This window comes from Somniosus microcephalus, chromosome 19 (genome assembly GCF_052327205.1).
Source record: "Somniosus microcephalus isolate GS21.2 chromosome 19, FLI_Smic_1.0, whole genome shotgun sequence".
NCBI lineage: Eukaryota > Metazoa > Chordata > Chondrichthyes > Squaliformes > Somniosidae > Somniosus > Somniosus microcephalus.
The window spans coordinates 29,225,344-29,246,945 of NC_141005.1; the positions used below are offsets into that span (position 1 = coordinate 29,225,344).

Consider the following 21,602-nt stretch of genomic DNA (forward strand, 5'->3'; position numbering starts at 1 on the left):
AGAAGGCCTTTCGCAAAAGCAAGACATTGATCACCTCAGAGGAAGTGTTGGCTCACTTCAACCCAACGCTACCTATTCGTTTAGCTTGTGATGCTTCTCCTTATGGTATTGGAGCAGTACTCTCACACAAGTTGCCAAATGGCTCGGAAAGGCCAGTCGCATTTGCATCCAGATCATTGACCTCTGCTGAGCGCAACTATGCTCAGATAGATAGGGAGGCTCTCAGCCTGGTGTGGGGAGTAAAGAAGTTTAATCATTACCTGCAGGGCCAGAAGTTTACACTGCTGACAGACCACCAGCCGTTGGTATCCATATTCAACCCTAAAAAGGGCGTTTCCATTATGACAGCGCAAAGGCTACAGAGGTGGTCCCTTTTCCTAGGGGCACACCAATATGACATAGAATACAAAGGATCAAAACAACATGGGAATGCTGACGGTTTATCGCGCCTACCGTTGCCAACGGTAGAAGAGGCGCCTACAGTGGACCCAGTGGAGATGTTCCACTCGGCCATAGTGGAATGTCTACCAGTAACAAATTCTACGATCGAAAAGGAAACAAGAAATGACCCGACTCTCTCTCTCGAGTCTACGATTTAACAGTGAAGGGATGGCCAGCACATGACGAACCACTGTTGCCAGCATTTTCGCAAAGAAGAGAACAGCTGTCGGTGTGCCGAGGAACTTTGATGTGTGGATCCAGAGTGGTGATTCCACCCAAACTCCAGCATAAAGTGCTAAAGGAGCTTCACGAGGGGCATCTGGGTAGAGTGAAAATGAAGAACCTAGCCAGAGCGTTCGTGTGGTGGCCAGGTATCGATGGAGACATTGAAGAAATGACCAAGAGCTGTCTAGGATGCCAGAAGGTCCAAAACGCCCCACCACAAGCTCCTCTGCATCCATGGGAGTGGCCCTCATCTCCATGGCAAAGGGTACATATCGACTTTGCTGGTCCATTTATGGACTCAATGTTCTTAATCGCGGTGGATGCACATTCCAAGTGGCCGGAGGTAATAAAGATGTCCTCCACCACCACGGAAAAAACCATCACAGTATTAAGGACCATATTTGCCAGGAATGGGCTGCCGGAACAGATCTGTTCTGATAATGGACCGCAATTTGTGTCCGAAGAATTCAGGAAGTTCTTAAAAAACAATGGGGTTAAGCACTACACGTCCGCCCCATACCATCCCGCCACCAATGGATTAGCTGAAAGGTTTGTCCAGACCTTCAAGAAGGCCATAAAGGCCATGGGTAATGAAGACATAAATCTACAACATAAGGTAGATAACTTCTTGTTGGCGTACAGGAATGCAACACATGCGGTCACAAACCAAACTCCCGCCATGATGTTTTTCAATAGAAGACTAAGATGCCGGCTGGATTTGATCAAGCCAAACATCAGAAGGGACGTAGAAAACCGGCAATTTCAAGGCATGAATGAAAGGCCAACTAGAACCTTCCAGATAGGTCAACAAGTTTTGGCCCGGGACTACCGTACCGAGAAATGGCAGCCTAGAACTATTTGCACACGACTAGGACCGCTGATGTATACCGTGGACATTGGTGAAAGCATAATAAGGCGCCATGCTGACCAGATCATAGCGTCATCCGAAAAGGGACAACCTACACCACAACTCTATACGCCTAATGATGAAGCAGAGATACCCATAGTATCTACCTCCGATCCGGTGATACTGGAACCAGATGAACCCGACACTGACATTCAAGCCGAATCGACCTTGCCAAAAGAACCTACTACACCACCGAAAACTACTACACCACCGAGGCGTTATCCGGACCGAGTCAGGAAGCCTCCAGAGAGACTGAATCTGTGAACTGTTTTTACATGAAGTTGTGTATATATGTTATGATGTTATGTTTAATGGGAATATATACTGTTAACCTAAAAAGGGAGAATTGTAGTGTATGTAACCGTTCCACCTTTAAGAGAACTATTTTAAAGGTTGCACTACTTTATCTTGGCTGCTGTATACTGTAATACCGGTGGTGACCACACCGGTATATAAGTGCTGTGTGGTGATTTGTTGGGCAGTTCCGCCCTGACCTTCGACTAGTAAAGACCTGTTAAAAGTTACTCTTGTGGTCTGTGTAGTAATTCTCAGTATAACACACAGACTTAACACTCTGGGCCGGCATAGAATTCTGTTGATGTGCCTCCTCAAACTGCCAGTGTGTAGGGCATGCGTATCCCAGGGGCGCAGCTAGTTCGCAGCGTCCCTGGGATCACGTGGGCCATGGGGAGCCAATTGGAGCAGGGAATCTCCATTCATATATTTGACAGGATGACCTGTCAAATCTATGAATAGAGATCACCCTCAAAACATAAGTAAAACTTCAAATAATTTTTTTTTTAAATCACATTTTTAAAATGACTATAAATTACATAAATTAACTATTTTAAACAAATTTAAATTTTTGAAAAGAATAATTAAAGTTTTTAACGGGGCTAAAAATATACTTACCTTTCTTTAAAGTATTTTAATATGATAAATAAGTGTTAAAAATGTTTTTCTTTTACTGATATCACCTCTTACCTTGTTAAAAGCAGGCCTTGCGCCTGCTTTTCCAGGCGCTGCTGCTACCGACTTACCCGGACTACATCAACCTCGAAAAAACCGGAAGTTCCAGGTGTACACGCTGCCTCTCCGGCACAGGCGTTTGACCTGCGAACCCCTTTCTTCAGAGAACGGAAGTTCTGGTTTCCAGCGCATGCGTGAAACCGGCACTTCCGTTGGCCCTACGGGTGAGTGCACAGCGCGTACACACCCGTAGGGAACGGAATTTCGGGGCCCCTAGGTTGTTTACTTTTGTATGTATGGGAATTTGGCTTTTATGTGTGATTTTTCTGTGTATTAGGGCTCAAATTTCTGCTTAATCAAGCGGGCCACTCACTTGTTTTGACAGGAGTATCCAGTTACTAACTCTGAAAAGTTGGACAACCCTGTTTTATCTCAAACCGAGTACATAAGAAATAGGAGCAGGAATAGGCCATACGGCCTCTCGAGCCTGCTCTGCCATTCAGTAAGATCATGGCTGATCATCTACCTCAACTCCACTTTCCCGCCCAATCTCCATATCCCATGATTCCCTTAGTGTCCAAAAATCTATCGATCTCGGTCTTGAATATACTCAACAACTGAGCACCCACAGCCCTCGGCTGTCTGAAGTAGAGAATTACAAAGATTCACAACTCTCTGAGTGAAGACATTTCTCTTCATCTGAGTTCTAAATGGTCGACCCCTTATCCTGGGACTATGACCCCTAGGGGAGACAGCCTCTCAGCATCTACTCTGTCAAGCCCTCTAAGAATTTTATACGTTTCAATATCACCTCTCATTCTTCTAAACTCCTGAATATATAGACCCATTGTACTCAATCTCATCTCATATAACAACCCTCTCATCCCAGGAATCAATCTAGTTAGCCTTCGTTTCACCCACTCGAAGGCAAGTGTATCTCCCTTGGGTAAGGAGACCAAAACGGTGCACGGTACTCCAAAGCCCTATATAATTACAGCAAGACTTCTTTACTCTTGCACTCCAACCCCCTTGCAATAAAGGCTAACATACCATTTGCCTTCCTAATTGCTTGCTGCGCATGTTAACGTTCTATGATTCGTGTACAAGGATAGTTGGGGTAGTGGTAGGAAGACTACAGTTGGCCAGTGTAGCTGAACTAGGAAGCGAGAAATTATCCACGGCCCTTATTGCTATTGAGCTACTGGAAATTGTGCATGTTTGTGCGCCACGTGTTTGTGTGTGGACTTCGGGTGAGGACAGGATAGGATGCAACTGTGTTGCTCCCATAAAATCGAATAGCTTGCTGATGCTCGCACACAAAGAAGGGTCAGCTGGTGAGCAGGATGTCTGGCAGAGCTGTGTACCAGCATGAGGCAGAACGTTTAGGAGAGGAGAAAGTGAGAGGGAAAAATGAGCAGAAAAAACAGCAAAAAAAAACCCTTTTACATTTTTAAAATAATATTCTAATTTGCAAGGAGAATTCTTCTCCCTGATACCGATCCATTTCGCAGAGAGGGATTTGTATGCTGCAGTACTCACCTGGTTTCATTTAGTATGATGGATCACGTAATTAGGGGGGGGGCTCACTACAGCCCTGCCCCCCCCCCCCCCACCCACCCACCCAGTTAATGTTCACCCTTGCCAGAAACAGTACAGTGTATTCAAGTTCCATGATGCTCTGCCAAATACAACAAGACCAATGCAAATTGAGAAATTTAAGAGCTACAGAATTCCAGATATCCCTGAGAAATATGTTTAGTGCATTGGAGATACATATATGTCTTGTGGAATTCATCTGTACATGCTAATGTTATATATTCATGTTGGTTATAATCCAATTTATTGGCATATGGCCTGTCATACTGCATCAAATATCCCATCTACAATAACCACCAGTATGATTGTGGCACCATTCGGCTTGCCAACACTAAACATCAACTGCTGCAAGTTGATTCGAGTCCCCCAGCTGGTGCAATTGAGCCTCGACAAATACATACCTAGTTCTATAGTGAACAATAATTTGACTCAAATTCTAAATTGTGCTGCTATTTCTGGGGGTTATTTGGCAATGCATTAAAAAAAAAAATAATTGGATGGTGTTTATTCTTAATACTTGAATCTAGATGTTTATATTTAAGCATGGACCAGGAATCCTATTAAGTGGGAATGATTAAGAAGCAAGAGTACTTTGCGAATTTATACAATGGAAGTGCATGAGAATGGGCTTTGTTCATTGAATTTCTATACAGTGGAGTGAATTGAAAATGGTTTGAGTCAAAGTTAGATCAGGTGCAGATCATATTCGTCTGGAGATGCCAATGTTAAAGAGTTTGCCTTCCATATGACAATTGCTAAACCAATCTTCCTACGTATTCAAATTCTTCCGCCTGCTCCATGTTATACAGACTGCTTCAGCTTAGATTGTGGGGCTATCTTGGCTCGAGACATCTTAGGGACTGGTGCCTGTGCTGCAATGCCTGTTGTAAGATCACAGGTCACACACAGATTACCCAAAGGGTCTTAGGAGTTATAAGGCATTTTATTGAGGAGCAGCAGTTTAAGTTAAGTACAACACGCAATCAAGATAGACATAGTAGACATACGACCGTGACAAGCAGCTGGTATCTGGCCCATAAGAACATAAGACGTAGGAGCAGGAGTAGGACATTTGGCCCCTCGAGCCTGCTCCGCCATTCAATAAGATCATGGCTGATCTGATCTTGGCCTCAACTCCACTTCCCTGCCCGCTCCCCAGAACGCTTGACTCCCTTATCGTTCAAAAATCTGTCTATCTCCACCTTAAATATATTCAATGACCCAGCCTCCACAGCTCTCTGGGGAAGAGAATTCCAAAGATTCACGACCCTCTGAGAGAAGAAATTCCTCCTCATTTCCGTTTTAAATGGATGCCCCCTTATTCTGAAACTATGCCCCCCTAGTTCTAGATTCCCCCACGAGGGGAAACATCCTCTCTGCATCTACCCTGTCACGCCCCTTCAGAATCTTATATGTTTCAATAAGATCCCCTCTCATTCTTCTAAACTCCAATGAGTATAGGCCCAACCTGCTCAACCTTTCTTAAGACTACCCCTTCATCCCCGGAATCAACCTCGTGAACCTTCTCTGAACTGTCTCCAATGCAAGTATATCCTTCCTTAAATAAGGAGACCAAAACTGTACGCAGTACTCCAGGTGTGGTCTCACCAATGCTCTGTACAGTTGTAGCAGGACTTCCCTGCTTTTATACTCCATTCCCTTTGCCATAAAGGCCAACATTCCATTTGCCTTCCTGATTACTTGCTGCACCTGCATGCTAACTTTTTGTGATTCATGTACAAGGCCCCCCAGATCCCTCTACCCCAACATTTTGTAATTTCTCCCCATTTAAATAATAATTTGCTTTTTTATTTTTCCAACCAAAGTGGATAACCTCGCATTTTCCCACATTATACTCCATCTGACAGATTTTTGCCCACTCACTCAGCTTGTCTATATCCCTTTGGAGATTCTTTGCGTCCTCCACACAATTTGCTTTCCCGATTGGACAGACGGCTGGCGTGCACGAATGGCTCTTCCCTTCGCCGTCTGTGCTAAAAGATCTTTAGATATCTCTTTTACTCTCTGTTTTAGGGGTGGGCCTAGGGTAGTTTATCAAAGATACAGTCAACAACCTTTCCAGCACACAAACAGCAGACAGCTAGTCTGGAAACAAGGTCACTGCCACGGTGCAGAATGTTATAACATCCACAGGGAACCAAGAACATCAGCAAATTCTGAGTGTCTATCTAGTTATTCTAACAGCAGTCCAAAGAGACTTTTTTGTCTCAAGTTATTTCTTCCAATTCACGATTTCTTACACAGCGGTCAACAGATGGCATGTGCATGGTAGAGTTCAACTGCCAATATGATAGTTCTCCCTCCTTCATCCTTCACAGGATCCAAAAGTATTTCCAAGGTCTTCCACCTTGCAGCGCAGCTTAAAGTTAGCTGCGTTCTGACCTTGATGATCTCCAATGGGACAGTCACGTTATCAGTGTTGATTATCGGGTAGAAATATCCAATTATTGGGGGAACACTAAAAGATAACGTTGGGCTCCAGAAGTGTATTGCAGTATTCATGTGCCATTGTGAATTTACTTTCAGATCAACGGACCCTTTAAATATTGACATGGTCCCAATACCCCCACGCTAACTTCCAATAGACAACCAAAAGTAAATAATTCTATCATTGCAGAAAATATTTTTGCTTGTATATAGCAGCATAACTAATGTGCTAATAAGTGTTTTGAATAAATATGAAATACAACATTTATGGACACTGCTCATGACAAAGGGTACACCCAGCTCCAGACTGCTGACCTCTCAGACCCTGGGATCCTGCCACACACCCCATAGGCACTGGTGCCCAAACTACTGCCTACGGGCCACGTGGAGCCTGCAGCCCTGGCAATCCGACCCAAGAAGCCCAGATAACTGAGATTTGTACTTGTATTTCTTGCTTGCTGGTTTGTTCTGCTTGAATTTGGAGATTTGGAAAGGGCTGTAGTTTGCACAATTGATTTATTGGTGGATAAATCCTAAACTTGAACAAGATCTGTCAATATCTGCAGCTGGAGATATATACAAATGAATGGAAACATTCATTTCAACTTTATATGTGGGGCATGAGGCTCCACACTATGTACCTAATGAACCCGTGAAGTCAGACGTGTGGATGCTCCTGTTGTAGAGTATATGGACCCCAATTTGAAAACCTGTTTCTTAGATTCTCAGCTTTAGAATTAAAAAAAACCCATGTTTGCCCTCCAGCAATCGCCACTCTCCACAAACTCCCAGCAGAACCTGACTGGTGTATATTTTAAAAACCGCTATTTGGAATATATCTTGGAATCTGAACTTACCATTCTTACACATGTACCCGAGACTTCGCTTCTCAATTAACGTCAATCCCTGCAGCAAGAAATTGAGAGATTTTACAACATTGTCCAAGTAAAAACATTTATGCATGACCATATACTGGCACTAGACTGGCTTGTTTCCTGATATGTATTGGTGGCTTGTAGTACACAATAAGAAGCTTTTTGTAATGGACTTCCATGTTTTTAAAATAACTTTTTTTCCTACATTGCAGGCAGCCTCTTCAGCATTGAGCAGTCTAGGTCATGTCTACACAGCCATCGGAGACTACCCTAACGCACTGGCCAGTCACAAACAGTGTGTCCTTCTAGCTAAACAATCCAAAGACGAACTCTCGGAAGCCAGAGAACTGGGCAATATGGGAGCTGTTTACATAGCAATGGGCGACTTTGAAAATGCAGTGCAGTGCCACGAACAGCACCTCAGAATTGCGAAGGAACTGGGGAACAAGCGAGAGGAAGCACGGGCCTACAGTAACCTCGGCAGTGCCTATCACTACAGGAGGAACTTTGACAAAGCAATGTCCTACCACAACCACGTGCTGGAGCTAGCACAGGAACTAGTCGAGAAGGCAATTGAGATGAGAGCATATGCAGGGCTGGGTCATGCAGCACGCTGCATGCAGGATTTGGAGAGAGCAAAGCAGTACCACGAGCAACAGTTGAGCATAGCAGAGAACCTGAAGGACCGAGCAGCAGAGGGACGGGCCTCCTCCAATCTTGGTAAGAAAGAACCCCTTCCAGTAGGGGATAGATATCATTTAAAAAAAAAAAATATTTATTCTAAGTTGCCAACAGTCAAAACTACAACTACTTTGAGGATTAGCAGAGCACACACAACCCAGACTTCTAGTGAGGTTTTAATGTGATGTGCATGTTTTATGGTCCTCTGGAAATCAAAGCAATTACAGTCAAACTTCATTAGAACAAGTTCTGTTATTACAAACCTCGTGTTTTAAGCATCTTTCTCCCTGATTCTGGCTGAAGATCCATTAAGTAAATAAAGAAACTTTCATAAGATAAATTCTGACTGAAAATTAATCTGTGGCCCTCTCAATTTTATAATAGTATGGCTTTGACCACAACTGGGCCGCCTTATGCCAGAGTTGTATAGGTCTTTGCTCTGAGTTTGCTACACTGTGTTTCCTATGTGACCCCTCTTGCATATTCAGATTATTCTACAAGAATTTAGTAAGAGTTTTTAAATACACAGATTTTAGATTTTGAACTTATTGGCGGCCACAAGTGTGTAATTCGACACATCCAGCAATATGCATTTCCCCCATTGTGGCTTGGAGGAGGAATGGGAATTTGGAGCTTGGGGATTGTTATCCATTGCAGTTAGAGGCATCTCCCATGTTGAAACTCTATTCACCAATCTGGCTGGTGTCAGGCCACACATAACTGACCCTCACGCCCATCCTCAGGACCTTCCAAAGCACTTCAGAGCCACTGAGCTACTTTTGAAGTGTAGCCATTGTGGTACTCTAGACAAACACGGGCATTTGCATACAAAAGGCTCCCACAAACAGCAATAAACATAAATGACCAGATGTGTCATGTCGGTTGAGGTATAAATGTTGGCCAGGGCACCAGGGTAACTCGGCCCCTATCATATTTTTATATATTTTTATCCACACTTTTGGTTTGTGACTTTTGCTTTTTTTCTCTCCCACATGGCAGCTGTCTCTCACTCTGCCAGCGCATTTCACACTTCATCTAGAGCCATCCTTTGTTTCTTTACCTGTCCTATTACCATCTTGTCTCGCCTTGAATATCTCTTAATGTCTCTTCACCTCTCCCAGACCTTCCCTTTTGTTCTTTCATCCCCTCCCCCATTTCCCAGCCCCCAAACTTGCTTTTTAATCTGTTTCATTTCCTGCTTTTTTCTCAGTTCTGATGAAGGGTCTTCAACCTGAAACGTTGGGCTGGATTTTCATTCAGGGGACGTGATGGAGGTGGGACTACAACTTTTGGGATTGTTGTCCCGTCTCCATCGAGATGTGACCAATCCATGCGATTTTAACTTGATTGACCTTGTTGAGCCCGCCCAGCGGGCTCAGCAGGCCAATTAAGGGCCACCTGGCAACAGGTGACGTCACAGACTGAAATTTCATCTGTCAAGAGGTTTTGACAGATGAAATATCAGTGTTTGAAAGCTCTTTGAAGCTGTCAAACACTGACAGTCTTACTTCTAACATGAGTCCTTCTCCACAGACTCAGTTAGAAATCTCTCCTGCACAGAAAGCTGAAGGCTGTCACTTTTGACAGTTCGCAGCCATTCTGCTTTCTGTGCTGGTGAGATGAGGGACTCCCGAGACCTAAAGGAAGGAAGGCTGTAAAGGTAAGAAAAGGTAATTTAAACTTCTTTAATCACTTTAGACACACCAAACACACTTACCTTTGCACTCATGCACACATCACTCACCTGAATACCGACATCTCGACCCCTCCAAGTCCTTCAACCCGACGGCCCGCCTTCTCTAACTTGGCGTGGTTTGGAGCCATCGGGAATCCCACACTTCAACCTTAAAAATAGGGATTAGGCTAAAAACTGCCTGTTAACAGGCAATTAACTGGCACTAATCCCCTTCCCGCCTCGGAGGGGGGGGGCGGGTACCCGCCTCCTTTGAAACTGGCATGGAGGCGGGTTGGGGGCGGGATGGTGTCGGGACCCCCGATTTCGGGATTTTAACCCCCCCCCCCCCCCCACGCCTCCAATCCCGCCTCCACGGCCCAATGAAAATCCTGCCCGTTAACTCTGTTTCTCTCTCCACGGATGTTGCCTGGCCTGCTGAGTTTTTCCAGCGTTTTCTGTTGTTACCAGGATAACTCCGCCTGTTCTTCTTCGAATAATGACACGGGATCTTTTACATCCGTCTGGGAGGTCAGACGGGACCTTAGTTTAACGTCTCATCTAAAGGATGGCACCTCTGACAGTCTATCACTTTTTCAGTGCTGCACTTCAGTGTCGGCCAGAATTACATGCTCAAATCTCTATAATTGGACTTGAAGCTGTGACCTTTTGACTCAAAGGAAAATGCTACCACTGAGCCGAGGCTAATATCTAATATGAAAGGTTGCACATAAATGCGTATAGTGTGCAGGATACAATAAATTATTTGCTGTAGGATAATTTGTGTTTCCCCTGTTGTTACATCAATAACCATTCTCATTACATGAAATGCCTACTCAAAAATATATATAAGAGGAGACACAGAAAGATGGTAATGTACAACAATTTATTAACTTTTTTGAACCTGTACTTACTATGTGAACTTGAAGGTCTGTCCTCAGGCATGGAAGCATGTACTTCTCACACTGTGGCTACGTACAAATAAAGGTTCCCTCTATGGGGCGCTTGCTTATTTCAGTGCCATTCCATGCTATGCTGTCCGTTCAATGTCAGCACCACAAGTAGAAGGTCGCTCATTCCTATTGGCAATTTGTAATTTGGCATGAAGGAGTAGCAGAGAGATCGGTGCCATTCTCTGGTGGCATATCACAGCACGAAGTACCTTGAACAGTTGCAATGGAGGGCAGACTGACTTCAACCAGGTAGCTGAAGAAATGGGGCTGTCAGTGACAGGCTGCTCGTCTGAGTTCCTGTGGCTGCTGGTGGTTAGAATCTACTCGTTGCCCAGTGACTTGCTCGGAATCAGTGCCTCGAACAAAATCTCTCGCTGCAGCATGGAGATGAATGCCACCCTACCAGGCCCCTTATTATCCTTCACTTTCATGGACCTCTAGAAAAGACAAGTAGAAGTCTGAAACAAACTGAACTATAAAGGATAAATAGTGAAAGATTGTTTTCACAGCCTGCGAATTGGCAACAAGGTTGGCAGAGACTCGGTATTGTCATGAGAGGAAAGATGGGGGAAATAAGAACTTTTTGCACGTACAAGGTTATTAGAATATGGGGATCATAAGTGGCTACTGAGGCATAGAGTATAATCTCATGAGAAGAAAACAAAAATGGAATTCGATAAGTGTTTTAAAAGGAAGCATATGGATATGGGGAAGAGCTCGCATTAGCACAGTAGCGATAGACCAAATGGCCGCCTTGTAACCTGTGATTTTACTATCATTAACACCAGCAAACATGAAAGGAGGCCTGCGTGTCATTGACTTGGGCCAAATGGGCCTGTTAACACCCTTCCCGCCATGGAGGAACAGCAACTTCCCAGAGATACCAGCTATGACCTCCCAGAGGCACTAAGCCGGTCTTGAGGTGTAGCATGGAATGGCACTAAAATAGGCATGCAGTCCCAGAAGGACCAGATCATGACCTTTGATCGGTTTGTCAACAAGCTACACAACAAACAACTTGCTTCTTTTATCTCCACATCTGACACAATTTCTAAAACTTCTAAAGTATTCTAAGACTTCACAATTTCTAAGTATTTCCCAACTTCCAGTACAAACCAACCTCGTTAAAACTATCTATAGCACACAGCGCCCCCACAGGCACATCTCCTCTCTCTAATCATACTGCCCTCTGTTACAACAGAATTTTTTTTTTTTTTAAATAGATCCTTGGAGCGAGATATGGGCCATTCAAGAAAAGAGGCTGAATGGGAAATGTCCTATGCCAAATGTACCTCACTCCACAAGTTTCACCCTACCCTCACAGATGAGTGTTGGCAGAATTGCAGCCAAAAAGGCACACTGCTGCATTGTGGCATATCCCCACCTCCAACCATTTTGAACAAAGATCCTGGTGGCTGCTGAAACCATGGCTGGCTTTACCATCTCCCAAGATTTGGCCCTACGCCTACTCAGCCTGCGGCCAACTGCGTTAAGAGCCCTTGACTTGTATCCTTGCTTAGTTATGGCTTCTTGGAGTGAGATGTGGCCGTGCACGCGCACATATCTTTCAGAGAAAGGAACCTGCCACCCTTACCTGGTCTGGCCTACATGTAACTCCAGTCCCACTCTCGGTGGTTGACTCTTAATGCCCTTGGGTCCAATAGGAATGGGCAATAAATACTGCTTTGCCAGTTTCACCCACGTCCTAAGAGCAATTTTTTTTTTTAAATGCTCGTTTCCCATTAGATTTGAATATTAATTGTTAATTTTTCTACCGATTCTCTGCCAACCTTGTTACCAATTCGCAAACTGTGGATACAACCTTTCACTATTTATCCTTTATAGTTTAGTTTGTTTCAGACTTCTGCTTGTCTTTTCTAGGGGTCCATGAAAGGGAAGGATAATAAGGGGCGTGGTAGGATGCCATTCATCTCTATGCTGCAGCGAGAGATTTTGTTCTAGGTTTATTAGATACAACTAGTTATATGCAAATCGACTTTTCAAGCTAATAATCCAAAGAGCATATTACACGGGGGTAGTACCGTGTGGCATTGTTCCGTTGAATATTTTGGAATAATCTGTTGAAAGTATGTGGACATGGGGACACTCTCCTATAGGAAGGAAAATCAGACAGTCTGTGTGTTCTCCTGTATGATAGGACAAAGTGATTTTTCACATAACAGGAATTCAAAATCATGAAGTATTTTTCAGTGAAACATTTTAATCTCCATATGGTAGGGATCCTGTTTTATGCAAGAATTCAGTACGACTTGCAAATGGAAGTTTTATTCTGTTTTATAAAATTTACGTTTTTTTTAACTCATTCACGGGACATACTTGGATGTAGCAGTGTCTAAGAAATGAATTGTTGTTTGAAAGGAATCATCAAGCCTTTTAAATTGCAGGACTACTGATGCATATACTGTATACAGGTATATCCTTTTCTGAATGATCCAGCAGGTAAGTGTCCATTAAGCACATTGGTTTCTGCCTTTCTCTGCAGACTGCAATCAATAAAATTACATGTAGTTACAGTTGCAGTTATTAAGTGAAAAAATATTATCTTAGATTTTCCTACTGGAGGGTATTCCTCCATATTGAAGTGTGCCCTGATCACGGTATTGGATAACAGTCAAAAAACTATTACTTCAGCTTTTTTTCCTGAAATAAAAGGTCCCTAGCATTCCTTCATACTGAAGCATGCACTTATGATGATATTGCGTTACAGTCCATGGTCCTATATTTTACACAGTCCTAGACTGGACTGAAGGGTTCCTAAGTTCCTCCTTATTCAAGTATCCACTGATGATTGTTTTACATCACAGTCTATAGCGGACAAAAGATTTCATATTACAAATCATCTCAGCATCTAATAAATATATATAATTAATACATACCAGAATAATTAGAAGGTAGTGATCTGATTGGAGGGTCCCGAAAAAATCGTACAGAAAGAAAGACTTGCATTTATATAGCAACATCATAACAAGAACTGCAACAGTTCAAGGAGAAAGTCCACCACCACCTTCTCAGGGTAACTGGAGATGAGCAATAAATGCAATCTTGCCAACATCACCCATAATCCAGGGAACAAATTTTTTTTGAAACCTTATTGTATTTCTCAGAAATATCTCAAAGTACTTCGCATACAATGAATTACTTTTGAAGTTCAGTGACTGTTGTTATGTAGGCAGACGTGGCACCCATTTTTGCACACAGCAAGACCCCGTAAATGATGATTAGATGCACGGCCATTTATTCAGTTTTTCTGATGTTGATTGAGGGAAGAATGGTGGTCAGGTTAACTCTCTGCTATTCTATTAATAATGCTGTGGGACCGTAACAACCACCTGAACGAACAGAATAGGCAGACTGAGCCTTGGCTACTGTTGTGCCTCAAGGAGAGTAACTCTGACACAGCAAGCCGATCAGCAAGTGAGCACGACACACACATAAAACACGAGAGCAGAGGTCAAATGGTGTGTAAACACCATGTAAATCTTGAACTGAGATTGCATTCTTGGAAATCAGCTCAGGGTATCTGTTTTATACTAATTAGCGGATCGCCCTCTGGTGTCACTCGCAATGAGTCACTGTTGGGAGAGAGGAAGGGGTAGTGAACATTTGCAGTGAAAGGATTTGAAAATCAATGAAGTGAGTGCTTTTTAATTGGTTCCTTGGAAATAAATAAGGTGTTTCTTTACCCGCAAGTAGGTAAATTTGCTTCACTTTTACAAGTGAATAAATCTCTGCGGGTAATAACCAGATTTTTATCTTTATAATCCATCTGTGTAGAGTGTGGACTTTTATAGCAAAATTGTATAAAACTTAAAAGATTAGACAAAGTTGCATCTTCTGTTTGACTAAATACCTCTGCAACATTACTAAGTGTTGCCAAAAGATTATGCTCAAATAAATGTTTTAATTCAGGGCTTTTATTAAGAGCCTCATTCCAAACTTGAATAATGGTACAGTCCTTCTCAAACTTGAATAATGGTACAAAAAGAAAATACTGCAGATGCTGGAAATCTGAAATAAAACCAGAAAATGCTGGAGATACTCAGCAGGTCAAGCAGCATCTGTGAAGAGAGAAACACAGTTAACGTTTCAGGTCGATGACCTTTCGTCAGACTCAGCTAACATTATTAAAGGGAATTATATACAATTGATCGGAGTCCCTTAGTGGCTCCACCACAATAGCTCCTTTGCTCTGCCACAAAAACCGGCCTCTGTCACAACATCAGAAAAGGATGCACCAGTGGACGTGTTTCCATTCTATACACCAGCCAATCTCCAAGTGAGACTGCCAAATTAAGCCCATGCCCACATGTCAACTGTATTGATCCTGGCCTAAAGATATTTCACATAGGAACCTTCCTGCCAACATACTGAGGAAAATCTTAAGACGCTGTACCATCTGGTCCCCGATCGTATCTGTTTTACATTTTGTTGTTGTTATAGTTGTATCTGATTGGCTCAAAGTTTGTATTTATCAAACAGCAACAAATCACAACTGAATAAGTCATGATTGTACCAAACAAAGTGAGGAAAATAGCTACAAAATCTAACAATCACAAATTACCTAGAACACATAAAAGCACCTAATCTAGAATGAGTATTTGGAAAATCCATCAATAAAAGGACAACAAATAAAATGGCTCAGATTTTTTTGATCTTTTTGGCAGCCATTTTGATATCCCACTAAGCAGAAGACAACAACAACAACTTGTATTTATATAGCTCCTTTACTGTAGTAAAACATCCCAAGGCGCTGCACAGGAGTATTTTAAGACCAAAAATTTGACACCGAGCCACATAAGGATATATTAGGGCAGGTGACCAAAAGCTTGGTCAGAGGTAGGTTTTAAGGAGCGTCTTAAAGGAGGAAAGAGAGGTAGCGAGGCGGACAGGTTTAGGCAGGGAATTCCAGAGCTTAGGGCCCAGGCAACAGAAGGCACGGCCACCAAAGGTTGAACGATTATAATCAGGGCCTGACGTCTGAATTTTTTTTTTAATAGAATAAGCATGTAAACAAAACTTCATAATTCATATTATTATTAAATTTACAGATAGTGGATTATTTTATGTGTTTGAATTGTATTATAACTATTTTGCTTCAGCAGCCTCTCCCTACGTGAAAATCCTGAAAGTGATTTTTCACTCTGTGCAGCCTAATAAATTGCCCTAGAATTTTTTTGCTTGCTGGTCAGATTTATTGTCGTTGCATGATCAGTCCTATTGTCCAGTGGGCCTTTTTTTGTGTGTATAAACCATTTTTTTTAACTTTTCATTGTGATTTTGGCAAGAGTTGTTTTCTGTCTTGCAGCCACAGAATTATTATTATTTTTCTTTTTTGATTTTCTGAATCCTTTTTGTTTGTGTATGTGTGGCCCTTAACCCCGTGATTAATACATGTGCAATTAACCCAATTGTGGTTCTGTTTGTAGCCACAGGATGATTTATAGTGTACCTTTTTATAATTCAAATGCTGGATTACACATGCATGGCCTAATCATTTACACACCTGCAAAACAGAGATTCTAATTTCCAGCACCTATGAGATAGACAGGAGTCCGAGAGAGACAGAGTCCGAGAGAGACAGAGTCCCAGAGACAGAGTGGGGGAAACCCCCTCCCCCCCCACAAATAGAGAGAAAGGCAAATAGGCTGTTTTTTTCACCTCATTCTAATTTGATTTTTTTCTTAAAAGCCAGTTGGACTTTGAAAGCAAACAATGCTTCTTTGAGGATAGGAGTGGTATGGGATAAGGGAAATTAGTTGCAGTTGAGGGGACCTCTGGGCCCTTGGCACCCACCCTTGGGGCTGAGTATGAGTGTGGGGGGGGAAGCAGAGTTAACAGGATTAACAGTGAAGTTGACTGACAGCTGAGCAAGATGAAGGCGAGCATATGGGACTAAGTGAGTAGTTGAAAGGAGATGACTTGGACTGGCGTTATGAATGAGGGGGTGGTAGGAAGGGGAGTGAGCTGTGGTATAGGTGAGAGCGGGGGGAGGCAATGGGGGTGCGGGGGAGGGGATGCGGTAGTGACTGGGGGAGGGGATGGGATCACATTTTCTATGCAACTCCCACCCCAAAAGCAGCTTGAATCAAGTGTGGCTCCTTTCCCCATCATATCTGGTCACACTACCTCCCACCCAAAAGGAAAGAAGAAAAGAAAAAGACAGCAAGAGAAACAGAAAAGGACAGGGAAAGAAGCAAAACGTGTTTGGGGGAGGGAAGCAGCAGAGAAGAGAAAGAAAGAGACAGAAACAGAAGAGGAGTAACAGAGAAACAGCAACATAAAGATATCAGAGCCAGGTGATAGAGTGACCGTATTCTCTCACTCACTGTATGCAGTCCGAAGGGAGATTGATTAGTCACATATTGAAAAAACAGTATGTAGAGTGTCACATTTTGTTTCAGGTGCTTTAAATGCTGCATGCTTCTGAACTACAGCCTGAAATTAACAGGCGCATTACAATTTGCAAATTTGCATATAAACCAGTGATTATTCTGACTTAGTGTGGCGATGCCATAGGAGACCCACTCGTAACCACGGTAATAAAAATAGAATGTTTAGGGCACATATCCTATGTGTTGTATGACATTTCCTGTGTCACAATTTCAGTAATACTTAATTTTAAGATAAATTTAGACAAATTTCGCCCCGGCAAATTTCTTGAAACTTAAATGGGCGAGTTGCCAGATGGCTTGGACTGGATGCGCTGTGCTCTCCAGCTGACACCCATACACCTACTTCTGCAGACAAAGGGAAGATTACCTCTTCAAAGCAGCAACAGCAGACCCCCAATTGCATCACTAGGATGTGTGAATGCCTGACTAGCTGTCACACTGCATAGTTCTTCCGAAGCACCCCAGCACAGCATGTAATGTTTTATGTGATACTGCAAGAAAGAATGCGTGCCAGAGTGATCAAGAGCCAATGTTTCCTGATTCCCCACAACTGAAAAGATGCCGCCAAGCATTTTTTTTTGCAGGCACTGGTACACTTAGCTGCCAATGACCACATGGATCCGTCTTCACAGGGCACGGACAGATGCCGCTGTATGCCATTTGCTGTAGAGACGCCTGCGACTGCATTGCACCAAAGGTGCTGTCACATGCAGGGATAATAACAGTTAGCTGTGGCCTGAAACCTGACTGCACCTCCTTGGAGAGGAGCAGGTGCCACTAGCCAGAGTGTTTCATGTCAATGATTTGTGATTATATGCACACTGAATTATTAACAGTTGTGGCATAATGACTTCTGGTATATGGAGGAATGGTTTGTACATGTTTAATTTAAAAAAAAATTGTACCAGTATATATTACATAATTTGTATTATTATGCAATGCTAATGGATCCCTACATACCTCAAGTTCATAGAAAAGAATCATAGAAATTTACGGCACAGAAGGAGGCCATTCGACCTATCGTGTCTGCGCTGGCCAAAAAAGAGCCATCCAGCTAATCCCACTTTCCAGCTCTTGGTCCGTAGCCTTGAAGGTTACGGCACTTCAAGTGCATATCCAAGTACTTTTTAAATGTGTTGAGGGTTTCTGCCTCTACCACCCTTTCAGGCAGTGAGTTCCAGACCCCCGCCACCCTCTGGGTGAAAAAAAATTCTCATCTCCTCTCTAATCCTTCTACAACTACTTTAAATCTATGCCCCCTGGTTATTGACCTCTCTGCTAAGGGAAATAGGTGCTTCCTATCCACTCTATCTAGGCCCTTCATAATTTTATACATCTCAATTAAGTCTCCCCTCAACCTCCTCTGTTCCAAGGAAAACAACCCCAGCCTATCCAATCTTTCCTCATAACTAAAATTCTCCAGTCCTGGCAACATCCTCGGAAATCTCCTCTGCACCCGCTCCAGTGCAATCACATCCTTCCTGTAATGTGGTGACCAGAACTGCACGCAGTACTCTAGCTGAGGCCTAACTAGTGTTTTATACAGTTGAAGCATAACCCGCCCCTGCTCTTGTATTCTATGCCACGGCTAATAAAGGCAAGCATTCCATATACCGCCTTAACTACCTGTCCTACTACCTTCAGGGATCTACGGACATGCACTCCAAGGACACTCTGTTCCTTTACATTTCTCAGTATCCTCCCATTTAATGTGTATTCCCTTGCCTTGTTAGCCCTCCCCAAATGCATGACCTCACACTTCTCCGGATTGAATTCCATTTGCCACTTTTCTGCCCACCTGACCAGTCGATTGCTATCTTCCTGCAGTCTACAGCTTTCTTCCTCAATATAAACCACCCTGTCAATTTTTGTATCATCTGTAAACTTCTTATTCATGCCCCCTACATTGAAGCCTAAATCATTGATGTATACCACAAAAAGCAGGGGACCAAGTACTGAGCCCTGCAGAACCCCACTGGAAACAGCCTTCCAGTCACAAAAACACCCGTCGACCATTACCCTTTGCTTCCTGCCACTTGTCAGAATGTGGTCTCCAAACAGATTGTCTAGGAAAAAATGCTCTGTAGGTAAAATGTCCCTTTCTTGATTGGACGTTTGTTGAAGGTCCGAATGCAAATGCATTCCATTGAACACTTCCATTCCATTTTTAGCATTCACTCAATGTAACACAGCCAGGTGTAGAAAGAAAATTGAAACAGCATGGATGGAAGAAATGAAACCTCACAGATGTCGATTCATTTTTAATATTACAATGGAAGTAATAAAGTAACTGTACAGTGCTGCACAAAAGGCCCCGAGGACATGATGTATAATTTACAAGTGTGCATGCAGCTGGAACTGAGAGAATTTATGGGCAAACAGTGGCAGTGAACCAAAAGCGATGTGACTGGCTCCAGCAGGCAACAATGGAATGAGCTGCTTTTGTTCAGCTTCTGTGCTTTAATGGACTGTTTTCAGGTGTGTTAGATAACGATGGCAATGATTGTCACTTCAGAGGAAAACTGGACTGGGTGTCACTTTGCTTTATTTTATCTTCGAGTGGTTATTGTGTAAGGGATGAATGAAGGTGATTTAAAAATCCCAGAGTCGTGATAAGGGGAAGATGTGCCAATTGCCTTACATAGAGAAAAAGAACCATTCTGTAATTTAACGGGGTTTTATTTGCAGTAAATTGAACATGTATGCTAATTTTTGTGTTACGGGCTAGTAATTTTGTGATTTGACATTAATTGAATGAACTTTTGTCCACTCTCCTAAATTTGCTCCTGTGAGTATGCATTGCTAATGCACATTAAGATATAGACCTGATATTAAAACACCTCAACATCATTAGCAGGAGTACACTCCAAATTGCTCGCCACCTGTGTGCTTGAAGTGTCCCCTGCAAATGTCACTGATGCTCAACAGCTATCCACAGAGCAGACAGCTCTTGATGCATGACAGTGCCCCAATGGGGAGGTAAAATTTTCCGTTTATCCAGCCCAACTTGCATCATGTCATGCGATGAGGCAAGTGACTTGATATTCAATTCATGCTTGGGAAGGATCTGTAAGATTGGAATCACCGTAGAGCAATATTTTGTTCTTGCTGATTTACCACCTTTGCTTTTCTTTACTTGTGAACAGTATCTCACCTTGTGTGTCTTTGTCAAGCCCACTAATCCCCCCCTCAAAAGTGTTTCTACGTGGGCTGATGCCTGCTTCAGTTGATGTGGTTGACATTATATTGGAGTGTGTGTGATGGTCTCACAGTACTGGCTACCTCTTGAGTTTGTGCCATTTTTGTTTTAAAAAAATGCCAAAGATGAGTGCAGGGACATTGTTCTGCGTATTGTTACGCGATTACAATATATGCTTGGTTTCTCAATTGAGCACCAACATTGCTTTCAATATGATATGATGACAATGAAAATCAGTGCCACAGTTAATCTGCGATTATCATTCCATAAACCAGAAGCATTGTTATCTTTACATACTTTAGTGTCCTCCAGACATTGTACAGCTACCCAACCAATGATGTCTATAATTACTTAATCAAAGAAGCTTTTGCCTGTTTTGAGCCACTGCCGGTCCAGGCATGGTGGCACCTGTTGAAGGCTATTTTCATCTCCGTTGCTTTAGATGTAATTTTACACAGAGAAGCGAAGGTTGTACAACAGTGTATATATTGCCAGTTGAAGATGGAAAAGCAGTTTGTACTTTTGCATAGTCAGTTCAATCTGTTCACAAGGATAATTAGTGGGTAACCTTTCTCAGCTGCTACTGAGCAGGTCTGCCCTTTCTAGTCCACTGAATAGTTCTGAAATATTCTCATTACCTTTTCTGTTTGACTTCAGGCAAGATACTAGCTACATTCTGGTTAACAGTACTCTTGTGTGAAACTGTTCAGGCAAAACATAGCTGACACCTACAACCTCCTTAGATAGGCATTTTTACAAATGTAAGACAATTGGCACTCATACCCATAATTAGCAGTGTTAAATAATTAGCCATGATTCTCATTATCTCCAAGCGTACCAGTTGTGGAGATTGAGTTGACCTTCCGAGTGATTGTCTCCTAAACCTCTGGACCTTATTCTTTGGGACAGAAGAGTGAACCATCACTTAGAGGACATTTCTTTATTCCCTTTTGTAATTCACAATAATCTGATGGGTCTTATTAGTAAAGCAGGCCTTCTGCAATTTATTCCCTCCATCAGTGTTCCACTTTGCATATTCCACAACTGAATTGATGAATTGAGCCTTATTTCTAGCACTTGTATGCCTATTAACGGGGCTAATGGGTGATTTAGCATCATTATTGCAGTTCAGTTTTGATTTGCTGCTAAGTTGCGTACTAGTTGTAATGCATTCGAACTCCAAGAATGAACTGTGATTAACCTATGCAATCTTGCAAATATGC

General features: G+C 42.7%; 1 protein-coding gene across 5 annotated transcripts in view; it reads left to right on the forward strand.

Moving 5' to 3' along the window:
- ttc28 (tetratricopeptide repeat domain 28) overlaps positions 1–21,602 on the forward strand; it is an 859,201-nt gene that overhangs the window by 590,268 nt on the left and 247,331 nt on the right. For all 5 annotated transcript variants that reach the window (XM_085961472.1, XM_085961475.1, XM_085961474.1 and 2 more), the window contains one exon: positions 7,674–8,181. In XM_085961472.1, the coding sequence (XP_085817598.1) occupies positions 7,674–8,181 (508 nt within the window). The remainder of the gene's footprint in view (positions 1–7,673; positions 8,182–21,602) is intronic.